Source organism: Zea mays, chromosome 3 (assembly GCF_902167145.1).
Source record: "Zea mays cultivar B73 chromosome 3, Zm-B73-REFERENCE-NAM-5.0, whole genome shotgun sequence".
NCBI classification, from domain to species: domain Eukaryota; kingdom Viridiplantae; phylum Streptophyta; class Magnoliopsida; order Poales; family Poaceae; genus Zea; species Zea mays.
In genome coordinates this window covers 1,123,014-1,149,175 of record NC_050098.1, presented here as the reverse complement: position 1 = coordinate 1,149,175, position 26,162 = coordinate 1,123,014, and the positions used below count along the sequence as shown (strand labels likewise).

Below are 26,162 nucleotides of genomic sequence, written 5' to 3'. Positions count from 1 at the left end.
GGAGTCATAACCAGTACGAGTGCGAGACAAACCGACTATAAAGTCCATTCCGATCTCATCCCATTTCCACTGAGGAATCTGCAACGATTGCAACAAACCTGCAGGTCTCTGATGTTCTGCTTTAATCCTCTAACAACTGTCACACACTGCCACAAACTCTGCTATCTCTCTTTTTATACCGTACCACCAAAATCTTTTCTTTAGGTCTTGGTACATCTTCTCACTGGCAGGGTGTATGGAGTATGCTGTCTCATGAGCTTCCTTGAGAATCAGTTCTCGGATTGATTTGATGTCGGGAACACACAGTCTGTCCTTGAACCATACCACTCCTTCTGCATCTTCACGGAAATCCTTGCTTTTTCCATCTATGATCAGCTGCCGGATCTCGTTGATCTTCTCATCATCCTTCTGACCCTTCCTGATATCTTGCTCTAGAGTGGGTTCCAACTCAATTGTCACTCCTTGGGTGTTGTTCAGAAATCCGAGACTCAATCTGTCGAATTCCTTCGCTAGCTCATACGGCATCGGGCGAGCGGCCAACATATTGACTTGACTCTTTATGCTAAGAGCATCTGCAACCACATTTGCTTTGCCTAGGTGATAATGAATCTCCAGCTCATAATCTTTGATCAACTCTAGCCATCTTCGTTGCCTCATGTTTAGTTCTGACTGGGTGAATATATATTTGAGACTCTTGTGGTCCGTGTAGATATCACACTTCTGCCCATACAGATAATGTCTCCAGGTCTTCAATGCGTGAACCACGGCTGCTAATTCCAGATCATAAGTAGGATAATTCTTCTCATGAACCTTCAACTGTCGGCACGAGTATGCCACTACTCTCCCTTCCTACATTAACACACATCCCAGTCCGGTGTACGAAGCATCACAATATACTGAGAACATCTTGTGAACGTCTAGTAGAATCAGTACTGGTGCCGTTGTCAACTTCTCCTTCAATGTCTCAAAGGACTTTTGGCATGCTGGGGTCCACTTGAACTCAACCTTCTTAGCCAATGAGGCTGTCATTCGCCTGGCGATCTTAGAGAAACCTTCAATGAAATGCCGATAATAACCGGCCATTCCGATGAAACTCTTGATTCCTCGGACATCTTTTGGTGCTTTCCAGTCTAGAATCACTGCTACTTTATTTGGATCCACAGCTAGTCCATCTCGATTTATAATATGACCCAAGAATAGGACTTCGCTGATCTAGAACTCGCACTTGCTAAGCTTGGCATATAGCTAACAATCTCGTAGCCTCTGGAGTACCTTCCTCAAATGCTCCTCATGCTCTTACTCATTCCGAGAATATACAAGGATATCATCGATGAACACCACTACGAACTTGTCGAGGTAGTCCATGAACACACTGTTCATCAAGTACATGAAATAAGCTGGTGCATTTGTCAAACCGAATGACATGACCATGAACTCATACAGTCCATACTTGGTGATGAATGTTGTCTTCGGTATATCTGAGGGTCAGATTCTAAGCTGATGGTACCCTGATCTCAGATCTATCTTCGAGAACACACTAGCTCCTCTCAACTGATCGAATAAATCCTCAATTCTGGGCAGGGGTACTTGTTCTTGACAGTAACTTCATTCAAGGATCGATAGTCAATGCACATCCTCTTCGTGCCATCCTTCTTCTCCACAAATAGCACTAGGGCTGCCCAAGGCGAGGTACTCAGTCTGATGTAGCCTTTCTTCGACAACTCATCAATCTGCTTCTTGAGTTCCACCAACTCTGGGCCGGACACTCGATAGGCTCTCTTGGAAATAGGGGCGGTGCCTGGAATAAGCTCTATGGCAAATTCAACCTTCCTTTCAGGTGGCATACCTGGTAACTCTTCGGGAAACACATCTGGGAAATCCAATACTACACTGATAGCCTCTGATGGTTTAATCTCCTCAATGTGGGCGGTGACTTGGTGACAACTTCCTTTCCTTGGTCCAAACAAGACCAACTCCACTAACACTTCTTCTCCCGATAAGGACACTAACTTCACCGTTCTCTTGTCACAGCTAAGACTGGCTTGGTACTTGGTTAACCAATTCATCCCTAGGATGACATCTATAGTTGTATCCTGGTTACTCATAACTATTAGATCAGCGGGGAACCCTATCCCCCTTATTTGAACTCTTGCACTAGGGCAAAATCTATCTGTTTGGGTCCTTCCACTAACTGAACTAACTCTCATAGGTGGATACATGGGTGCTACTTGTATATTATGTGTTTCTACCCATGATGCAGTCACAAAAGAATGTGTTGCTCCAGTATCAAATAACACATTTGCAGAATGGTACTCAACTAAAAACGTACCTAGTGCCACTCCTGGAGTCTCCTGGACTGTGTCGGCTTCCAAGTGGTTCAACTTTCCATACTGGGTACGAGGTTGCCCACGGCTTTTGCTTCCTTGCTGCATGGCATTCTGTCTGACTGGGGCATTGGGAGCTGGCTGCTGCTGAGCTGCTTTCTTTGGGTAATGATTCGCTCAATGGCCTTGTTCCCTACAGTGGAAACATGCACGACTTCCTCCTTGCGCTGACGCTGCTTGATTGTTCTGGTTGGTTGCTAGGGTAGGAAGACGGGCTGCCTGGTTGCTCTGACGCTGGTATTGATTTCCTCCCTGCTGGTTGTTCTGACGATACTGCTGCTGCTGAGGAAACTACCTCTGGTACTGCTGCGGCTGGTTCTGACGCTGATGCTGGTGCTGGTGCTAGTGACCTTGCTTGAATGGCTGAGATGGGTTGCCTGAGTAGCGGGGACTACTGCTACTCCCAACCTGGGATCCACCAATCTTGCGCTTCCTGTCCATCTCCCGACGCTTCCTTTCAGTCATGATTGCTCTGTCGATCAAATGTTGGAAGGTAGGGAAAGTGTGGTTCATGAGCTGGTAATGGAGGGGATCGACCAATCCTCTCAAGAAGCGGTACTGCCGCTTTGCATCTGTGTTGACATCTTCTGGGGCATATCTTGACAGCTGCAGAAACTTATCCTTGTACTCACTGACAGACAGGGGTCCTTGCTTCAGGGCGAGAAACTCCTTCTTCACTATCATCAGTCCCTCGGGCACATGGTAGCGACGGAAATTATCCCTGAACTCCTCCCAAGTGATGGCTTCAGGGTTGGCATGGGTGGCAAGGTAAGACTCCCACCAAGACTAGGCTGCTCCCCTTAGTTGTCGGGGACCATACAACACCTTCTCACGATCGTTGCACTGGGCAGTGTGCAACTCACGCTCCACGGTACGCAGCCAATCTTCCGCATCCATGGGATCAGCAGAGTGGGCAAAGACTAGGGAATGGCCCCTCATGAATTCTGCTCGCTTGTCTCTGGGCACTTGTGGCATCTGGACTTGCACTGGAGGCTGAGGTGGTGGTGACTGCTGCTGCGCCTGCTGCTTCGCTGCTAAGGTCTAACCCATTGCCTGGACTGCTTGGGTCTGTATCAAAAACATCTGCTCAATGGTCATCGGGGGTGGCGGTGGCAACTGTTGCTGCTGGGCTGCCTCCTCTTGGGGTGCTTGTTGTTCAGGCTGAGCACGCCTTGCACCTCTGCGCCTGTTCTCAGACATCTGTAGAAATCGCACACATATATCAAATCTGACTCTGCAGTCTTTCAGCATAAGAAAAGATGTATTAGAATATCTTCATAGCACTGAACAATTGACCATCTTCACTGACAGCTTCTCAGATAAAGAGGAAAGTGGATATAAATGGGTTACCCAACTAAACAACTGACTTTATTAATAACTACACCAAGTTGCAGGGAATACCCACAGCTTGATGACAATCATTACAAAGATCCAACTTCATTACATGTTCATCATAACAAGCATCCAACAAAAGATAACCAAACTAACTTTAACTAAGACTGACTAGACTAAAACACTGATTTAACCATTATTACAAACTCCGACTCCATCGATCTATGGATCTAAATCTATGCGGGTCCCCACAGGGGTGGGAGAACCACCATCCAGATAGTGGCGTGCAGCGCACTCAGCACGCAATTCCACAACCTCCGCACGAACCTTGCCTAGCTCGTCAAGGGTGTGGTCCAACTCTGTGTTGAGCACGACGACCAAGTTGACCATGTTGCTCAGCCTGGGATTGCCCTCACCCACTGGCGAGACAATCACACTTCCAGCACTGCCGGTTGAACAGCGGGGGTAGTACTTCAGGTCAAGGCCATCAGCTACCCCGCTGAACAATGAGCAATACTGAGAAAGTGCTCGTCGTGCTGCATCCTGCATGGCTGCCTCGGTAGTATCCCTCTCAGTAATAGAATAGTGCTCTGAGAAGGCCTCTGCACCCCGGAGATCATCGCCCGGACGGCGCACCAAGCAAGTAGCCTCCCACTGGTCTCGGTATAGCCCACGACGATGCTGGTAGACTACACAACGATACTCGATATACTAGGTGTGTCGGACGAAGGCCCGACGCAGCAAGGTGTCAAGAGCGTCGTGGAAGTGACACCCGCGAGTTGTGTCATGAGTGATGGGTCTCGCGATCCATCCCTCCGGCTCCTGCTCCTCCGAGAGCTCCGTGTCGTGGCTCGAACTACCACCGGCGTCGTTGTCGTCTCTGTCTCCGTCAGGGTCTCCTCCAGCAGTCGAGATGCCCTGTGGTGGTGCAGGGGGCATCTCTGGCTGAGGTGCAGGGGAAGGCGGCCTCTCAGACTCCACCTCCTGCTGAGGCAAGGGGGAAGAGTCCTGCTGCTTCTGCTGCTCCTGCTCCTGGCATCGGTGCTCCTGCTCCTCGTGCAGGCGACGATGCAGTCTCTCTAGTTGGCTGGACTGACCTGACACTGTGCGACGCAGTGGACGCTCCGCCAGGCGAGAAGGCAAAAAGGGGATCACATACTTACGTGCAGTGCACCTAAGACGAGCCATCTACAATAGACATCGTAAGCACAAGAGTAAGAGTAGAACTATTAGACCAGAAAGTAAACAGAAAGAAGAGTGAGACAAAAAAACTTTTGAGGTAAGTAAATAATCATAGAGTTGTTCAAGGTGACCAACTTTTGAAAAGGCACTGAGGTCAAGGTAAGAGTAGGGGTCTATAGTCCTTAGAGCGACCATTCTAGTCTAGGTTAGCGGTCCTACAGTCAGCAAGGGCTTTGATACCACTTATGTCACACCCGGTTTTGGAAGGTAAACCGAATGCGAACCATGTACGTGCCAGGATCAGAAACTCACGTACACAGTGATTACATAGTTGGACATCATCACACAATGCTTAAATTAAATAGTGGAAAGGTACTTAGTTACATCAAGATGTCAGAGACATCCATAGAGTCTATTACATAACCATAGAGTTTAACATTAATATCAAAGTTATCAAAGTGCGGAATTATGAAACGTAGATGCTAAGCCTACACAGGCAGCTGACTGGGGGTTTGCCACTAAGAAAGAACTAGAACTCATCATAGTCCTGAAACTCCTCGAAATCTTCCATGTTGCCAGCATCACCTCCTGAGCACTGAGTACAGTGGGGACAACCTGAGGTGGGGTGGTTTGTAAAGCAAGGGTGAGTACACATCAACGTACTCAGCAAATGTCCCGTTTGGCTAAAGTGGACTAGTTGTATGTGGGGTGGAGGTCAAGCAGTTGCTTTTAAGTTAGTCAAGTATTTAGTATTATTGGTAGAGCCAACTTTTAGTAATAAACCCAGTTGTTACCCAAAAGTACTTCCTCAAACGAGGAAATACCAGAGATCAGATTTTATAACATCATTGTTAATCATCATCATAAAGTATCCAATGTTCTTCTAATCAAAGAGGATCCCAAGGCTGCTCTTAACCGTGAGCTCGGCTGATATACCAGTTTTTAACACTCTGCAGAGGTTGTACACTTTACCCACAAGTCGTGATCCCTTTATGCCTCGGGTCGATCAAACCCTCAAACACTACCAAGGTGAGTCGGCAAGGTTTCACTATGTAGCCTTTACAAAGACTCCCCTGGTGCATAGCTGCTCGTTAGGTTTCGCCAGTCGTACAAATGTAGTACACCTCCCTAAGGTGGGTGACTAGCAAAACCAAATCGAAAGTACCTCTGCACCCCAACCTTGGCAGAGCAAGCACTACGCCCCGGCCCCCATTGACGGCCCTCTGGCAAAGCCAACTACACCCCTAGGCTCATCTAATTAATCAGCTAAGGACGTCCCATTCCACCCTCATGGTTGTACTGTTATCCCGGGTGGTCACTCCACAAACAGGTCCTTACGGAGAGGTACTCAGGAAAAAGGCCTGAGCCCCCTTAGGTATCACAATATCATCCACATAATCAGGATAACAGTATCGTATCATAAATGTTCACAACATGTTCATTGATTAAGTTAGAGCAATAGCAACATGCTAACCAGATAACCCAAATGGTAAACAAGGTTAAGGTAAATAGAAAGCTAGTAAATCCTTAGGTTTCATAAAGTAATGCGGAACAGTGAATTATAAAGTATGTAGGACATAATAGGTCAGAGCACACTTGCCTTCAACAGGTTGTTGCTCGGGGAGGTCTCCAACAACACACTCAGGAACTTCGGACTGCTCGTTGTCTAAATAAAGCGAGCATGCATTCAATACATTTCGAAAGTACAAAAGAACAACACACCAAACATGTACAAACATAGGATTTCATCTTAAAACACAATTAGGAACTACTGAGATCAAATTATAACATGAACTATAACATAAACTACTTTCCTTGGAAATGGATTATTATTTCCCTAAGTGTTACTTACAAGGGCATAATCATAGTTCAATTTATTTTATTGTGACATGAACATTAGACTAGAGATGAATTCATGTAATCCACATTATTACTCTCACAAGATTAAACATGTTTTAATCTCTAGGGTCTTCCTTTTATTTACTAAATAAACAACTCTATACATATACTAGTTCATAGTTAACCATAAAATTAGAATGTACAGAATGTAAATGGAACTAATTTATTTAAACAGAGAATAATCGTATGAACATTTTGCAATTTGAATCACTAAATTTGGAGTTCATATGCAAAAGTTATGAAATAAACAAGTTTGGGAATTCAAAATATGAACTTAGGGCTAATTCTGTGAATACTTAAAAGTCCAGGGTTCAATCTATAAGAATACAGGGGGCTACGCGCAAAAACCAGGGATGGCGGGTTGATTTCCAATAAACCGAGGGTCTCTTTAATAAAACTACCGTGCGAAGGGGTATCGGGTGAGTCTAACCGTCAGATCTAAAACCAACGGCTGAGATTAGATCTGCGGCCGAGGGCGCACGCACGAGCGGGCGAGCACTGACAAGCGGGTCGGGTGTGTCAGCGACAGAGGGGGAGAGCGCACTGATCGAGCGGGCCTAGCGCCAGTGGGCTTGGGCGCTGACAGGCGGGCCAGGTCATCAGGGCGCGTGGGCGTGAAGCAAAAACCTGGGGTCTGGGCCGTTCGATCAAGATCGGACGGAGGGGGTCCCAGGGGGGTCCGAGGGGGTCCGAACCGTTTGATCAAGATCCGACGGAGAGGGGTCCGAAGGGGTCCGAGGGGGTCCGACCAGGAAGAATGAGCAGCTGCGGGCGGCGCTGATAGGTGGGCCAGGGCGTGTCAAGCACGCGTGCGTGAAGCGGTATCCCGCGGTCCGGGTCGTGCGATCAAGATCGGACGGGAGAAAACAGACCGGGGAAACAAACGTGCGCGAAGCGGCGCCGCTCCTCTCCGCGGCGGTGAGGTCGCCGGAGTGGAGGCAAGCGCGAGCTAGGGTGGTTCCGGGGTCGTCGGAGTTGAGCAGAGAGGGAGAGAGCGCAATGGCGAACTCGATAGCGGGGAAGAGGCCATGAATCCACGGGTAGAGAGGGTAGAACGGCTATGAGAAGGTCTCGAACGGACCGGAGGAACTCCGGTGAGCCATTCCGACCACGGGGAGGGGACTTAAGGCATGCTAAGGCTCTGGCTAACTTCAGCAGAGGCAGGGACATCTCAGGGACTAACTCTGGGAACTAAAGCGGGCTCAATCGGCCGGTCATCGTGCGAGCACGGCGGACCGCCGTGGCCGAGCACCGGCGAGGGTGAAATTGACCGAGCACAGAGCGCGATAGGGAAAATTGGGCACGGGGACAGGTGTCTCCCTCAGAGCGGAGCTCGAGGAGGCTTGGGGCAGTCTCCGGCGAGCTGGATGGTCGGGGACGCGGGCGCAGGTCTCCGGCAACGTCTGGCGGTGAGGGCAGAGCGCGAGAGAGGGTGAAGCTGCATGAAATGAGGTGAGGGGTGTGCACGGGGCACTGACGGGGCTTTATGAAGGGAGCTGGGCGCGTGGGCGGGCGTCGTGGCCGAGAAACCCGACAACGTGCGCGAGTGCGCACGCGCCGGTCCACGGCGAGCGCGGGGAAGGCGGAACTGACAAGGCAGGCCCACAGCATAGAGAGAGAAAAGAGGGACGCTCGGGGCAACGGCTCGACGGCTAGCGATCCGGGCCCGCGAGGCAGAGAGAGAGAAGGGGCGCGCGAGCGAAGGAAACTGGCGCCGACAGATCGACCCCAGCGGGCAGAGAGCGAGAGAGTGAGCGCGCGGGGAAGACTGGCGCCGACAGGCGGGGTCCGCCTGTCAAGGGCGGCAGGCGCGCGTGGGACTGGGCCTGGTGGGCTGGTTTGGGCCAAAATAGCTTTTTCTTTTTCCCCAGATTTTCTAATTTCTTTTCTATTTCTTTTCTCTAGGGTTTTAAAATCCAAATTCAAACTAGGTTTCAAATTCAAATAAATTCAAACATGTGCAACACTTCAAAGAATATTTTAAGCTCAGCATGATGCAACATATCATGACCCACCATATTTTGGCAAAAATAAATAATTAACCTCCACTAGTTTAATCTATTTCTAATCAAAAGGAAAAAGGGAGAAAGAATCTAGAGAGAGAAAGCCTAGAGTGAGAAAAGGAAGAGTAACACATGATTTTGGGTGATAATTAGAAAAAAATTTATACCCCCAAAATCAGGGTGTTATAGACATATCCCCTTAAAAGAATCTCGCCCTCGAGATTCAGGGCTGGCTAGAAAAGAGCTCAGGATACTTGGCTTTCAAATCATCTTCTCGTTCCCAAGTTGCTTCTTCTTCTGAGTGATGACCCCATTTGACTTTGCACATCCTGATGGTACTTCTCCGGGTGACCCGATCTGCTGTCTCCAGAATTTGACCTCATTTGTGATGTTGTTGCTTGCTGGAGCGATACTGCATCCGCTAAGGAGGATGACAATGTGGTGAAGTGCTGCCTAGAATACGCATGCAGTGTGGTGAGTAGTGACATGCTGTGCGCACTCTACGAGGCGAGGTTGTGCTGTATTTTTTAATCGTTTAAATATTTTGTTACTTTACTCTTATCTTTATAATTGTGTGTCTGGCATTGGAATGGACACAATATTTACCTTGGTGTATGATGTGTCAATTGCTGGCTTGTTATTTCTTTTGATGCTCTTTCTAGAGGTTTGACCATTGTCGCGTACTCACGTCTCCTGGTGTCCATGCCCCTCTACAGCAGTCCCAGTCGGCCCCTCCGCTTTCATCCTGTTCAATTGACACTTTATTTAAAGGTGTATTGCCATATATGTCCTCTATTCTATTGTATGGTGTACTTTAGTATGTAAAGTCTTCAAATTGATGGTTGCGCAAGTTACCACGAGCATATCAGATAAAGATATTGTCAGACAATTCTATTATGTTTCATTTGTTATTTTATCCACTTATTCAGGGCACTACTGTTAGGGTGGAGTATGGTGACGCCGCAATTGCAGCTGACCTGTCATGCGCTCATGTGATCAGCCATGCGTTCCCTCACACCTATGGGCAGCCCCTTGCACATTTCCTCAGGAAGATCGCTGTTGTAGTCAGTTACAGCACCTTGCTAAGGTCATATCTGAACACCCGATGGTCAGGTACATCTTCCGTGTTCCTGTACATGAAAAATCTTTTGCCTCGCAAAAATCATCTTTCTCAAAGATCTAATCCCTTCTGTTCCAATTGCAGGGTTGACATTGTCTTCTATGGCAGGCAATCCCCGGGAGGCCACAATGTTTTGGGGACTCTATGAGACTATCAAGGCCCACTACAAAACAACAAACTCACTGGTTTCCTCGATGAGTAATTTGCTACTTTTCAGTGATCACCTAGGAGCATCATATTATCTACATTGTGTTCACTCGTTAATTCCATTTTTTCCCTGATAAACACATGCTTCAACACATGAGTCCTAATAAAAACTTAGTGCATTTGATTGTCACTGAAGTTTTCTAGCAATGGCTATTGTTGTGGCTCATACTAATAACTTTGTTTTAATTAGATTAGCAGATATGTATCATTTTGGGTTTAGTCATAAATGTGAATGGCATTTGAAAATACTCGACCCAACTTTCATGGGTTCATTTCATTGAAACTAGCAGCATATGCAGGCATTTATTAGGTTTGCAGTCCGAAGTAGATGGCATTACTGATATGCATATAAACACTAACATATTTGGCCTATGTTGAAATAGGTGGATCAGATGGTTTGCTAGCGCAGAGAACCTTGGATATCACTAATGAAGTTCTTGCTTCATATAAAAATCAAGGTGGATATGACATGCTTGGTCGGACAAAGGATCAGATTTTGTTTATCACCCTTGTCTCTCTGTTCCTGCAGAGGCTCCCATGGAAATTAGAGTAATTTGTTGCCAGAAGCCCATATATTCGGGATTCTGCTGTTACTATTGGATCAAAAGTTCATTAATGCATTTTCTCTGCGACACGATCAAATCGACAAAATATTAGTACACAATCACTGCAACAAAAACCATCCTTTTCTGCACTTTCACAAAAGTTTATTATTGTATGGTTGTCAAATTTTGATCACTCCTTTTACACAAGTAATCAGTGTGGAATGTGTTGATGATATAGAAACTATGAAAAATGCTCCAATGCAATGCCATCTTCTTTCATCGGAATTTGTTCTGCTTTCGCCACTATAGTAAAAATAGATTCAAGCATTTTGATTTAAGATCATTACATAGCTATTTTAGTCAAGCTATTGTTCTGTCCTTAAAAATCCTAGCTGAGTCAGAAAAGGATGGTGAATATTGTGGTGAATATTGTTCACCTGGGAAAACTAAGTTTCCGATGCAGTTGGAGAGGCTTTATTCAAAATGTATGGGCACTAAAATTTTCGAAGCCCACAGAAAGAAATCCATACCACCTTATCAGATATACTAGCTTCCATTCATTATTTGCTTGATTGATGTTTGGACATTAATATGATCTCGAACATAGGTCTTTGAATAACTTGTCTAAGTGATATAGAAACTGTAGCAACGCTCGGGCATACGACCTATATAAAGATGTAATCATCGCCTTTACGTGAAGCGAAAGCAGATAAAGATAACTACTATTAAATAGAACAATTCTAAAATGTGTACTTAATTTAGAACAAAATCTCTATCTCTACTACTATGAAGAAGGTAAGATGTAGGCTACCTCTCGTGGTTCTGTCCCACCTGTTCTGCCCCCAACCGCCGTCTCCCCGGCCCCTCCCCGGCGTCCAGATCCCACACCCTCTTCCAACACCCTCGGTGACGACGACGAGCGTCGCACCCCCCTTGGCTAGATCCACGCCCCACGAGGACGTTGCTGGTGGAGAAGCTCTTGGCGTGTCCCTACCCACCCACCCCCACCCCGGTGCCGCGGTGCTTAGATCCCACACCCCACTCAACACCTCTGGTGACGAATGAAAATGGGAATCAATCGGTGTCCTAACTTGTGGTAGAGAAACAATGCGAGAAGAATGAAATTTTTCACCACCTAGGGATCTGAATAAGAATTCTAAGCTCATTCATACATTCACTACAATGCTTTCAAACTCGTGAACATTTATTTGTTGCTCTATTGTGGTGGGTTACACAAATAGAGTTTTTGCATGTTCTTTGTTTCATATGGTGACATACTTGTTAGTGTGTGTTACATTGTTTGATGGAACCCTTGCAACATTGTTTGTATTGTTTGTTTGTTTTGTTCTATATAGTCTTAATATTTTATCAAATAATTTATGTATTGACGCAACACACGTGTATTGTACTATCATATATAGTAGTTTGCATGGTACTGATGGTTGCAATGTAGTGGTCCCGTTACAACTCACGGCACTCAACTAACATATATATATATATATAAGGCTGTATGATCCTGATGGTTGCAATGTAATGGTGAAATAGCTAGATTAAAATAACCAAATTTATGTTTGGTTACGATCATAAATAGATTATGAAACATTTTCTTATAACAGTATAACGCACATTTGTATATAAATTATAGTGATATTATATGTTCTCATTACAACGCACGGGCACTCATCTATTAATAAGAAGATAAAACATAGCAGAGATAAATCCCGAAGCATCTTCTTTTCTTCACATAAATTCCGATGCCAATCCGCTTGCACTTCCATAGTATTCCAACTGCAGCATTCCGCAAGATCTCAAGAAATAAAGGGAACCATGACCAGCAGAGACAGATGCAACAAGATGAACAGAGGTGGCGCGCCGGCCATCCTAGTATGCATGCATGGGTTTTAAGGGTTCTTGTTCTTGGCAAATGGCAACAGCATCGAGCTTGGTGCCGTCTCTGATAATGCATGCTTAAAAGTTAAAAAGTGTGCCTGCCGAAGCAACAGCAGCGCAGTCTTGTTTTTTTCGAGATTCATTCGCTATCAGACATCCTGATTGCAATCAGAGACTCCAACAGGTTACGGATGCTGGCCGGGGCTTCAGAATATAATGCCATTCCGCCGTTCCAGTCATACCAATAGCCTGCCTAGCAATCTCATGGGCAATACTATTACATAATCTATACTAGTAACATGCAAGAGTCAGCTCCTCTATCTCCCTGAGAATCGGTGTAATGACTGGCCGGCGTGTCTCCCTGGACTCCCAAAGCTGCACCAGCTCAGATTCAATGCACAGTTTCACAGCACCGCGCCGTTCCGCCAGTTTCATCCCATCCCTGCATGCCCACAGTCGTTGCATCCATGCAGTATGCATAACCAAGTCTTTCCTTGATTGGCACTTGGCAGTTAGAATATTTTTTGCAGGGAAGGCTTCCTGCTTGGTTATGAATGGATTGATGACTATGTAGAGCAGAAAGGAGATAGATGAATTTTCATCCGGCAGTGCACAGTTTCATCTCTTTAGAGATTAAATTTCACATGCAAACTTGGTACATCACAGGCAAGTTCAAGGACCAAGTGACACATGCTCAAATAACATAATTTGAGACTCTGCTTAAAAGTCCAACACACCACAACCTTTTCTACCAACCTACTGAGCACACCACCAACTTACACAACTTATCCAGCGTTCGTACATCATATTAGTAAGAACATAAGATCTTTCCTAGGCCACAACTTAGTAAATAGCTCACCCAATTTTCCTGACCAACACGACAAAAGCCTTTCTTGTGGAACCATCTGATATTTACAAGAAAGCAAAATGGTTGGCCAGGAAGACATAAACATAATTAACAAGTCCGATGAAGTCTTCCTGCAATAGGCAAATAGTGCGACAAAAATGATCTAGACAGATGATGTTCAAATCAAGCTTGCTTCTACAAATAAGAGAAAGTAGTTGTGCCATATTTACTTAGGAAAGAATTGCCAAAAGCAGGCACTGGTAATGATCTCCAAAGTCCAAATGCATATGAAGAAAAGGGTATTGACCATGGTTTAAAAGGCGGCTAGGCGGAACTAGGCGCCCAGCCACCGCCTGACCGCCTAGGCGACTTAGGCGGGCGCCTAGGCGACGCCTTAGTAGATGTTACAAACAGCTGTGAGCTGTTACAAAATACCAAGCAACCAAACAGCTGTTACAGCTCATAAACTAGAAATCATCACAAAATTCACAATAGCATAATAATGGATATGAAATAGCCACAAAGTAGTTTCTAAAGGAACAACAACAAGTCACAAAATTTAAAACAACACAATACCAAATGTCCAAATCTGAAATAGCCACATAGATAGTTTGTAATGGCATAATTAATAGTAACTAGCTGCAGTTAGTAATGCAGCAAATATGCTAAATTGCTAATGCAATCTAGCAATAGCTACTCTCCCTGTCTCTCGTCGCTCAAAAATCATCATCAAACTCTCCTGGGATATTGGGTGCCTCCCCTTCTTCACCAGCATTGCCACCATTAGATTCATCTTCACAATCTGTGATTTCTGCATCGTCATGTGGAACATCTTCATCTTCATCTTCATCTTCCTCTTCAGCCTCTGACATGTTTTGTGCAGCAACAGAATTTCTTCTTGAATACACATTATGGGCCCTTCTTGGTAAGTTTCGGCCACGAAGTGCTTGCGATGCTCCAATGGCATTATCCACAAGGTCCCATGTAAGGTCACACTCACACCCACGCCCACCTTCAGGGACTACATGCAAAGAATCAGCCCACTCATTGTCCCAATTGAAGTCCTCATGAACCAATGGATCAAAGTTTTTCCCCTTCTTCTGGCGTAGTTTTTGGAACCTAGCTTTCATCTTTCTGTTGTAGGAAATGAAGACAATAGAATTCAACCTCTTATGCAACAATCGGTTTCTTTTCTTTGTATGGATCTACAAAATAAGAAAAGAGAAAACACTTGGTCATTTAATCCCGAAATATTGGATACAAAAGTAGCCAAGTAGGTGGATGAGGACTTGAGGAGGCACACATAATAACTTACAAATTCAAAGGTACTCCAATTGCGTTCACAACCTGATGAAGACGCACAAAGACTCACCAAACGTCTAGCAAATCTCTGTAACTCAATAGCACGACCACCATACGAACGCCACCACTCAACTGCAATAACATCACAACAATTTAGCAAGCTACTAGCAACAACTAGTAAGTAGTAAACTAGTAACAGCCACAAACACTTACGTGGGGTCATAGTTTGTAGGTTATCTTTGGCCATCTTATTTGAAAAAGCTGCTCCTCTAAGAAACTCGTAATCCATTGCTTGAGAATTGATCTTGTCTCTAGTTTCCTCATCATCTACCATTCTTGCAAGCACATCAAGAAAGCAACCTCTTAGCTGACCAACAGTAGCATCATCATCATTTCTTATGAGAGGATGCAACTTTCCTGGGTTCAAATACATTGCAGCCCCATACAATGGGTGATCCATTTGTTTCTCCCAACGCCGTTCAATTATAGTTATGATTTTCTTGAGTAAAGTCTTCTTGCTTTGGACAGCAAAGCTTTGATTGATCTTTTCCTTTGCACATTTCATCAATGCTTGGACCTCTGGCATAGCTGGCCTCTCATCTCCATCTACCACCCTAAGTACAATAAGTAGTGGCCCCGAAGCTCTAAGGCAATCTTCTACTGAATTCCAAAACTGTGTGGAGAAGACAATGTTATACACATCCAATCCAGCACTAGTCTTTGACAATCTGTTATCAGTCCAAGCTGTGCTTGCAAATAAAGCCTTCAAAGCATCCTTGTGCTTGTACAAGCTCTTCAATGTGAGAAAGGAAGTAGCAAAACGAGTGGCTGCAGGCCTCACAAGATCAGCCCCACCAGTTTTCTCTCTCATGGCAGCAAGAATTCTCCCGTGTCGGTATATGAAAGTTGTCACACGCCTTGCACGTGCAATTGGTTTCTTGAATTCCTTCAAGTTTCCTATGTCCTCCAACATTAGGTCCAAGCAATGTGCAGCACATGGACTCCAAAATAAAGTAGGAATCCTCTCCATTAGAAGCTTGCCTGCAGCTTTGTAATTGGCACCATTATCAGTAACAACTTGTACAACCTTGTCTCTCCCAATCTCATCAACTTTTTTCTCAAGCAAATCAGCAAGCATGTATGCATCATGTACTTCACTAGATGCATCAACGGACTCTAAAAAATAAGTGCCCTCTGGGCTGTTCACTAAGAAGTTAATGAGATGGCGTCCCCTCCTATCAGACCATCCATCAGACATGAGTGTGCAACCATAGTGTTTCCATGCACGCTCATGTTCCTCCCTCATTGTATTTGTTGTCTTCACAGCCTCTTGTAGCAATGGCTCGCCTAGTTGGTAAGGTGTTGGGGGCTTATACCCTGAACCAAACTGTGCTGTGGCCTCAATTGCAATCTGAAACTGCCTAGCTGCTGCGGCATTGAAAGGTACACCGCACTCATAGAAGAACAAAGCCCACTGCATGTCCACATAGTGTTTGTCCTCCTTGCTTTTTGCACTAGCCAAGATTGTGGGCTGATAAGAGCCTGAAAGTCTCTCATCCACCACCTCCTCTGGTGTTTTCCGCAACATCTCAACTACGGACTTGGCTGTCTTTTGCTGTGCTTTACTGTTTGCCTTAAATTGCAAGGTCGATTGTCTTTTTTTGGCTGCTGTACCAGAACTAGGCTGCACCTTGGATGCTTGAGACTCCACAGCAGATGTATCATTCGTCCCATCTGCTGCTGCCACCTCCACCACTTCATCATCTTCTTCATCTTCATCTAGAAACATTGGTCTTTTTCTCTTGTTTGCCTCCAAATAACTTGTCATCTCCTTCCTTATTCCACTGGTAGCCTTGGGACATAACTTTGCATCTCCATATGCCCCTGCCAAATGTTGCTTTAACCTCTTTATCCCTCCACTAACAACCTGGCCACATAGGGTGCATTCCACCTTATCTTTATTTTGAAGATCTGGCCAAAATCCATACTTCCACCCTGGATCAGTAGACTTCCGTGGCTTCCGGGTAGGATCGCTCTTCGGATCGTACTCACCAGCCACAGAAGATGGAGCTTCATTTCGAGAAGACATTATGTTGTCGGCTTGTCGCTAGTCGCTGCAGTCTTGACACTTGACAGAAACCTACTCGTTGCGCAGTCTGAAACCAGGGGAAGCAGGGGAGGAGGGGATGAGAAACATCATTTTGAGGAGGGGAGGAGTAAGCCGACACTAGGACTTACCAGCAGCAGCAGCTAGCACTGCGGCAAGGAGCAGGGAGCCGCAAGACCACGCGCAGAGAGCAGCAGCCGCGCGCTGGTAGCAGGGAGCCGCGCGCTGGGAGCACGCAGCAGCCGCGCGCGCGCAGGGAGAACGCAGCAGCCGCCGCGCGCAGAGCAGCCGCCGCGCGCAGGGAGAGAGGAGCAGCCGCCGCGCGCAGGGAGAGAGGAGCAGCAGGGAGAGAGCGCAGAGAGATTTGCGCGCGAAGGAGCAGCCGCGGCGCCGCGCACGCACAATGTATTTTTGCCGCGCGCGCACAGTGGAACAGGCCCAAAACAGAACGCGCGCCTAGCCGCCAAAACCCTAAAGCCCAAAACGAGATAAGGCGTCGCCCAGGGAGGAAAAGGCGTCGCCCAGACGCCTACGACGCCAAGGCGGACGCCTACCTCGCCAAGGCGGACGCCATACACGATTTCCTCTGGGCGGCGCCGACGCCTAGAAGATTTCCCCGCCTGGACGCCTAGGCGTCGCCTAGGCGACGCCTAGGCGACGACTTTTAAACCATGGTATTGACAATCCATTGTTCATGGGCCTACTGCTTACCTTCACTAAGGCCCTGTTTGTATCTGCTTATTTCCCGCTTATTGGTGAAACTAAGCCATAAGTCCACCCAAACACCTTGCTTAATTCTCAAGCCGCTTAGCCCACCATCCAAAATACAACGTCCATCCCGATTTTCTAGTACGCGGCCTGGAAAGCGCTTATATTGTAAGCGAAATGATTTTCCCCCACATGGCCCCTCTGGCCCCCACCCCTGTCCTCTACGCCTCCTTCCGCGGCGCCTCCCCTGTGACCGCCCCCCAGTCCCGTCTTCCCCACCTCCCTGCTCTCCGCAGCAGGCATCGCCCACCTCCATGCCAGCCGTCCTCCACTGTCGGCCTTCATGCCACCTGCCAGGTCCCGTCTTCCAGCCCCCCGCCGCCAGCCTCCCTCCAGTCAAGGCGGCACCCTATTGTAACATCCCCTAACCTCCATTGTAACTCTTAGGCAGCTGCACTAACAGCTGCAAGCTAAATTCTGTCTTGTGTTTTTCTCTATAGACATAGTAACATCCCCAAACCTCTAGCGCGCGAACCACACAAGTACGAGACAACTAAAGGACATCAATTACTGGCCAAAATCTGCAGCTTATTCAAAACAAATCCAATCCTTGCAACTTGTAAGTATAATAAAACTGTTGAAACTTAAAAAGTCGAGCAAACCTCATACTCAGCTGTTACTAGTCCACTAGAAGTCTAGAACATGTTAAATGCACCATTGATGCATTTAACATGTAGATTCAAAAAAGGCCCAAATCAAAATAAGTAAATCTTTGAAAGGATTCAGTTGTTGACCATGTGTTCATAATTTGAAAACATAAACAATCATAATCAACAGATAATGATTAAGGCCTCTAGCGTAATGGTCAATGCTTCCGAGTAGCACCCAGGTCCCGGGTTCGATCCCCCTCGGGGACGAATTTCTGGCTTGATTAAAAAATCCTCTCGCTATGCCCCGTCTGCTCTCGGGTTACGTCCTGCACGCCACCCTCCGGCTGGACCGTTGCAGAGTGGGCGGTGACGGCCTGCTAGTGATGGACGGCCAGGTTCGAGGAATTTTTTTTTGGCCGGAACCATGTTTCGGTTTTTTCTTAATATAATATCGGGAGTGCGGTCTTTCTCTTTCCCTCCCCGACCGAGTTTTTCATAATAAACAGATAATCGAATAAATTACTGCAAATCCAGCATATACTAAACCTAAAATACTCACTGATCCAACAGAAGGTTTCTCCTTAGTTGCCTGCGTCAATAGCAAACCACCAGCAGCAACCTGGTACAGAACAATAAAAAATTAAGTAAAATGTATTGTAAATGTAGATGTCACAGTTCACACTCCAACTGCACAGAGCATAGCTGCTCCTTAGCCTGCACTAAAACACAGATTTCCACTTGGGCAGATGGAATGTACCAAATTCTTATCCAGTTTGACTATTTGAAGAATAAACTAGTATAGAACATAATATACACTTGAATCTTTAAAGGAGAAAATGTCATTGCAGAGGCCAGTATAGTAGTACGTTACTATTCCATTATCCCAAAACAAGGAATAACGTGCCACAGAACCACTATCACAGTGCATGCATACGAGATGGATAACCTTAGGCTGGGGTAATCGATCTGGTGCAAATGTAAGACAAGTGCCAAACAAGATTTCACTCAGAATGGGTCAGTGGTGAGCTGAGCCAAGTCAAACAGTTCACATCGGCTAAGGAACGCAGAAATTGGAGCTTCCTGGACATGCTTTGCTCTAGTATCCAGACTTGACAGAAGACATTTAGACATATCATGAATAAACAGAACATCTGCCAAAGACATAATAAAACTTTTTGACTCCTGTCCGATGTGTGGCTTTCCTATTCTGTTCTAGTGGATGAATATGTCGTATTATATGGTTTATTCTGCTCCAAACACAATTTTCTAAACTTGATATAAGTTGTCACTAGAGATGAAGCCTTCCGTATATGGAATATGCAACTTGTGTGTGAAATTTCTAGACAAATTGTGGCGTCGGAAAAGGCTTGCTTAAAATAACATGAACAGAGCAGTACAGTAGCCAATTAATCTGGATAGTGTCACGATAGTAATATTCTTGTTTCTTGATAAGCATACCTTAATCAGAATGCGATCATTCGGTGGTTTCATATCCTTCACATCATCACTGTCAAGAATACCAATTATGTCATCTTATTTCAAAATGAGATGGTCGGCGTCATTGAATTTCAATTCTGTGCCTGCATATTTCGAGTACACAACTTGTGCACCAACCTGTACAAGATTATAAATCAATGTCAAGTTACTCAATTGGCTTAGGACAGTACAAGTGTGTTACAACGGAAAAAAAATGTTACTGGTGTCTGGTGACAAGGCCATGAGGAAAATTGTCTTCCAAAATTAGAAGTTCAAACCTAGAAGAAGATTGGATACAGAAAAAATCTTAGCATACAAAACATACAGCTACTTTATTTATGGTCACCCGCAGGCCACACCGAGCTCCTCCAAGGTGCCGGCCTCCCTACATCTATGTATTTCTAATGCAGCTCTCCGTTCATTGTTTTTGCTGCTGCTCTGCAATGGATAGATTGACAGCACTTGTCCATGATCGATACACACGGTAGATTTATATTTAATTGTATAATACTGTAGCCATATTTTAGACCTATCTATCTTTATTGTACAGCAATTTCTATTTAACAAACTCAAAAGACATTACAATTATTGGCTATGAGCTATTATCAACTCGGGCATTCAGGTCGTTTTACAGCTATAATCAGGATAGCCAAAAACTCAGCTTATTGAGGCAGCAGATTCTCTGGACAGCAAAATTATCAAACAAGCTGCTACCCAGAGAATCGAGTTCCTGAAAAGCGACTACAAACAGGGCCTAACTCTATCGTTCATAAGCCTATTTCTTATCTTTCACTAAGTAGCCTGCAGGATACATTACTGTTCTGGTTGGATAAATAGGCTGCTCTCCCCGTAGTGAAATTCTAATGCTAACAAGATTAAAGTGAAGAACTTGCATACATACAGCAATACGTGTGCAACCAGCAAAAAATTAGTTAGGTGATAGATAAAAGCCAGCAACAATATTACCTAACAGAGGTACTTGGAGAACTCAGAGGGGAGGAAGGACATGGGACAGCCGGACCTTATTTTGGTCAAGTAAGCGCCCTCGGTTCCAATGGCATACTGCCTCCCATTGGTATACTGAGAAAATGACTCCACTCTCCTGGTGCTCATGTCAATGGTGACCAGCTACATATTCTTTCTCACGTATCCGAACTCGCTGATGACAAAGTGCACTACATGTGGCCTGTCCATGTCAGCTTGGGGGAACATGAGAATGTCATGCGGTAGGCACTCAGGGTTGGCAGACCAAAGCTCATCGGAGGTGACCGTGTAGTCCTCTTCCCATACACACCCAACCGTGTTCGGCTCCGTGATGTTGCATAACATGAGGGAGTGGCACCTGATAGTGAAGCCAGCACCAGCCGTTGGTGAACAGGAGCGCACCCCCCTCACGGGTGGTCGACATGCTGCGGTACAACCAGCAGCAGTCCTTGTTGCGAGTGTTGTTGTCAGGGAACTTGTCCAGAGGGAACTGGCTGAAGATAACAGTAGGGCTGGGCTCCCCAAACATATCGTAGAAAAGGATGCCTCGCTCATAGTCAACCCAGCAAAGCCAGCGGTCGACCAGGATAACCGTGTCGGTCTGCCATAAGCAAAGTTGCCAGATCACATTGGGGTCGGTGCTGCAGAGGATGGGCAAACGCATGGAGTCTCATTTGCCAGCTGATTTCAGGAACAAGTAGATGTCAGCAAAGGCCATGTAGCAGTTGTGCTTGTAAACCTACAGCTCTACCACCGCGAACTCTTCTTCGCCTCGGCACAGGAGGCCCATGGACCTGACCGCCAGTAGGCGTCATCCCCGAGAAGCACGTTTACGAGGTAGGCGGCCCTCACGGCGGCTACAATCCATGTCAGGCTCGGCACAAGGCGGGAGCGCAGTCAGCGAAGAGGAAGTGTCGGCACCTGAGGTGCTGTAGATGAAGAATTCCTGAACCAGACTTGCGAACATCATGGTGCCGACGCGAAACAGGACGCGATGCCGGTCGGTCGCCACGATGGCCTCGCTTCCGTCCGAGAAGGACTCGTCGTCCCTGCGGAAGACGACGCGCTCTAGCATCACCCAGTTGGGGACGACAGCGACGACGAAGAAAGGCTTCTCGTCCTCGAGAGACATGCGACCTTGAAACAGATTGCGAGATTAGGGGTGCCAAGGGGAATCTCTGCGACGACAAATTGGGAGATTTGTAGGTTGATGAGGCGTCTTACTGACGAAGGAGGAGGCGGCGGCCGATAAGGCGGAGGACGGAGGCGGCCAGAGGGGCGAGTTGTGGATCCGGTGACTTCCAGATTCCAGAGACCAAAGCGGATCTAGGGTTAGGGTGGGTGGCTACACCAACTTCTATATACCAGGGGCTCATACGCTGTTTGGGCCACTGGGTCGTTATTCCTGGGACTCCCCGACCGACGTAGGCTTCTTTAAATGGACCTTTATAATTCTGTATTATCTTCTGTGTCTTATCTTAGACAACTACGAATGCGTCCATGCTTTGCTATGAACAAAAATAATATATAACAATAATAAAAAAAATTTAAAAATGTTGCTTCAAATACACATATTATCACTCAAACAATACTAGCGGGATGCCCGTGCGTTGCTACAGTTGACAATTCATTCAAAAAATGCATACATCATAGTATTATACCAATAAAAACTAAATCAAGTTATGTTGTAACCAAGTAAAGATATTGTGTGTTGCTGATAAGTCAAGATATAAAACTATTTCAGAATCAGTCATGATCCTACTCTGCTCCATCGAGTTATAACCACAGTAATTATTCACTGCAACTCTTAAACAACTCAGGTAGCTGGACAAAACACACCTCAAACACCAGAAAAAAAAAACTACCATGTTTCTAGTCCAAACCAGTTGTGTTGCCGTTCTTTAGTTGTTCTTAAATTACCCTAATTTTGGCCGTTTATTTAGCAGAACTGCCTACACAACTTTGGCTAGACAGCAGAGTACAAATGATAAATGTTCATGAGTACAACTTTATTTTCTGTAATTGCAAGCACAGACGTGGAATTCAGTGCAAAATCAGAACGTGAAAGGCCCACACAATTCCAACCGAGAGTTGAGTTCCTCCATTACCTATATGTGAGGTTTGGTTGGTCTATACTTGAAATTTAAGGGTACTAAATGCAAATTATGTGACAGCTCTAACAACTCAATGCTTTTGGGCCCTCAGACGAAGGCAGCTTACATTTCCAAGCATGGCCACCATCAAATTAAATACATACCCCTTCTATTAATTATTAATTACAAAAGTGGTTCTAATTAATGTTTATCTTGTGTTAACTAACAACATTGCTAGAATAAAGGTAAGTAGGTTATTTTAACACACATCTAAATATTTTTGTCAATTCTAAAGAATATTATTATTTTCATAAAAGTACGCTAGCATGAAAAATGTAATGCTATGATCCAAATTGCATATACTTACTTGAGGCATGCTGAATTCAGAGTCCAATTTACATATCAAAAGTTTATCACATTTATTATCTAATCTGCAAATAAGTGACTCTATAAAGACATCTTTATCATTCTGTAATAATTAGAATATGATGTCAGGCTGCTAGTAATACAGATATCAAAATCAAATAAGCTTTTCAAGAGAATGATATATATAGACAACTACTGATTGTTAGAAATACAGAGATAACATAACAAAAACATGAAATAAAATAGAAAATTGGAGACTATATGTTTTATTATAGTACGCATCTACTAAGCGGGTTTTAATGTTTTATATTCCTTCAAGCAGTAAAAAAGAAGTCAAAGCTTCTACCTAAATTGTCTTCTGCAGTCCAGAATTAAGAAAAAAGGCCTCACAAAAAATATAGAGCATTATTATACGATATTATTGCAAAACAATCAGAGTGAAATATCTAAAAAAGGCTGAATTTAGCTTTTCTTGACAATCATAGTCACTTAGTAACAAAAAATAGTGTGTGATCAAGATCTAACCATTTCATTGCATTTAAAGCGTTTGCTAGGCACAAGAAACAATTTCTTCACGGACTTTAACGAAAAAGTCAAATGGAAATAGTCATTACGAGTGTAATCAACAGTATCCATAAAAAGCTCATGAGCAGGACCTATAGAGCTACTCACTTTTGTAATATATAGTTTATCAAGGTTAGGATTGGCTGCACGCTGAGCTGCAATTTGTGAACAGACCTGTGGGAAGAATAAAACATACATTCAGTCCTAGAGTGTAGTAAAAATAAAGACGAGTACTTGCAATTTTGATATGGGTGTAGCAATTTTGAGCTGCAATGTTTTCTGGGCACAGTTGGACGTCCTCCTGCGTGCGGATAATTATGAAAGCTTACAGGTTGATGGCTTCACATAATACTCTACAACACGACACTCATACATTATTCATGTCAGATGAGAGAGATGGGCACCTAAACCTAAGAAACTATCAGCACAACAAGTGTACCCTAATCCAGAAAACAAACATTCTCTGCGTGCTGACAAAGCTAAGTATTCACGAGACTGTACAAAAACATAAATCACACCACAAATACCAACATGATCACATGACCGTTGTCCAATGATGCTCAAATTGCGGCACTAGCAGCAACGTACCATATGAGCAATGATGTTCAGAAACATAAATCACAATGCAAATAGCATCATAACAATGATGTTAAGAAACATATATCACATCACAAATACCACCATAATCAGTCACATGACCATTGTCCAATGATGCTCAAATTGCGGCCCTAACAGCAAAATGTCATATGAGCAATGATATTTAGAAATATAATCTTTCAACAACTAGAGAAACGGAACTATTACAATAGACGAGATGATGATTAAACAGGCAGTGGTAACAGTAGCACAAAAGTTCACAGCTTTATAGCTTAGCTTCCTCCAAACGATCAGACATGAGAAACCTAAAAATAATCCTTCATAGTAACTTCAGTATGTCTGCCTAAACTGTAAAGCACATACTACAACTCTGACAAAATAAGAGTAAAACGAACATGAGTTACAAGTTCTGAACCCCGTGCATTATAGCTCTAGTTCTGATGGTTCTGATTCAGATTCAGTTTCTGATTTTGAATCTGATTCGGATTCCAGATCTGATTTGGTTGATTTTGAATCTAATTTGGGTTCTAATTAGGAACGGAGAGTAGAGGAGTACGCTTTGAAGTGTGGGGGTAGCGTATGGGGATCTTACTATACTTCTTGCGCTCTTGGCGCTTAGAAGTGACGGACGGCGCGTCGAAGTCGGAGGTCGATGGCGATGAAGAGTCGGTCTCGTAGTAGACCACTTTCCTCATCCTCTTATGCTTGTCGCCTCTCCGATGCGACTTGTGGGAAGAGGATTTCTTCTCCTTCCCCTTCCCTTTGTTGGAGGAGTTTTTCTTCTCCTTCCTCTTGTTGCGGGACTCTTCCGATGAAGTCGACTCGTGGCTTGTAGTGGGCTTGTCGTCGGTCTCCATCTTCTTCTTGGCGAGATCTCCCGACATCACTTCGAGCGGTTAGGCTCTAATGAAGCACCGGACTTTGATACCAATTGAAAGTCGCCTAGAGGGGGGTGAATAGGGCAAAACTGAAATTTATAAAATTAATCACAACTACAAGCCGGGTTAGCGTTAGAAATAATAATGAGTCCGAGAGAGAGGGCGCAAAACAAATCGCAAGCGAATGAAGAGTGTGACACGCGGATTTGTTTTACCGAGGTTCGGTTCTCGCAAACCTACTCCTCGTTGAGGAGGCCACAAAGGTCGGGTCTCTTTAAACCCTTACCCTCTCTCAAACGGTCCCTCGGACCGAGTGAGCTTCTCTTCTCAAATCAAAACCGGGAACAAAACTTCCCCGCAAGGACCACCACACAATTGGTGTCTCTTGCCTTGGTTACAAATGAGTTTTGATCACAAGAACAAGTGGGAAAGAAAAGAAGCAATCCAAGCGCAAGAGCTCAAAAGAACACGGCAAATCTCTCTCGCTAATCACTAAAGCCTTGTGTGGAATTGGAGAGGATTTGATCACTTGAGTGTGTCTAGAATTGAATGCCTAGCTCTTGTAAGTGGTTGAGAAGTGGAAAACTTGGATGACTTGAATGTGGGGTGGTTGGGGGTATTTATAGCCCCAACCACCAAACTAGCCGTTTGGTGGAGGCTGTCTGTCGTATGGTGCACCGGACAGTCCGGTGCACACCGGACATGTCCGGTGCGACAGCCACGTCACCCGGCCGTTAGGGTTCCGACCGTTGGAGCTCTGACTGCTGGGCCCGCCTGGATGTCCGGTGGCGCACCAGACATGCACTGTAGCGTGTCCGGTGCGCCATGACGCGCGTGCCTGACTTCTGCGCTCTAGCGCGCATTTAATGCGCCTGCAGGTGACCGTTGGCACCGAAATAGCCGTTGCTCTGCGGTTACACCGGACAGTCCGGTGTACACCGGACATGTCCGGTGAATTATAGCGGAGTAGCCGTTGCGAATTCCCGAAGCTGGCGAGTTCAGAGTCGCTTCATTCCTGGAACACCGGA

At 45.3% G+C, this 26,162-nt stretch overlaps 1 protein-coding gene across 4 annotated transcripts; it reads right to left on the bottom strand.

Moving 5' to 3' along the window:
* Window positions 1-13,246: 13,246 nt before the first annotated feature.
* LOC103649524 (uncharacterized) lies at window positions 13,247-22,038 on the bottom strand. 4 transcript variants are annotated; one of them, XM_008675245.2, is made up of 7 exons: window positions 21,861-22,038; window positions 20,619-21,773; window positions 19,635-19,790; window positions 16,950-18,795; window positions 14,925-16,867; window positions 14,725-14,843; window positions 13,247-14,614 (listed from the first exon to the last, which is right to left on the bottom strand). In XM_008675245.2, exons 5-7 carry the CDS (start codon window positions 16,798-16,800, stop codon window positions 14,126-14,128), a joined length of 2,484 nt encoding a protein of 827 aa, XP_008673467.1. In that variant the 5' UTR covers window positions 16,801-16,867; window positions 16,950-18,795; window positions 19,635-19,790; window positions 20,619-21,773; window positions 21,861-22,038; the 3' UTR covers window positions 13,247-14,125. The 4 variants fall into 4 exon arrangements, with proteins under 4 accessions (XP_008673467.1, XP_035822011.1, XP_020406802.1 ...); XM_035966118.1 differs by having other exon boundaries at window positions 18,736-18,795; XM_020551213.2 differs by having other exon boundaries at window positions 20,674-21,773; window positions 21,861-22,010.
* Between the last annotated feature and the right edge of the window lie 4,124 nt (window positions 22,039-26,162).

Coding starts and splice junctions, on each gene's coding strand:
- LOC103649524 (XM_008675243.3), bottom strand. CDS start 16,800: ATGTCTTCTCGAAATGAAGCTCCATCTTCTGTGGCTGGTGAGTACGAT. Junction 14,615..14,724: donor ATTGGAGTACCTTTGAATTT/GTAAGTTATTAT, acceptor CTTATTTTGTAG/ATCCATACAAAGAAAAGAAA.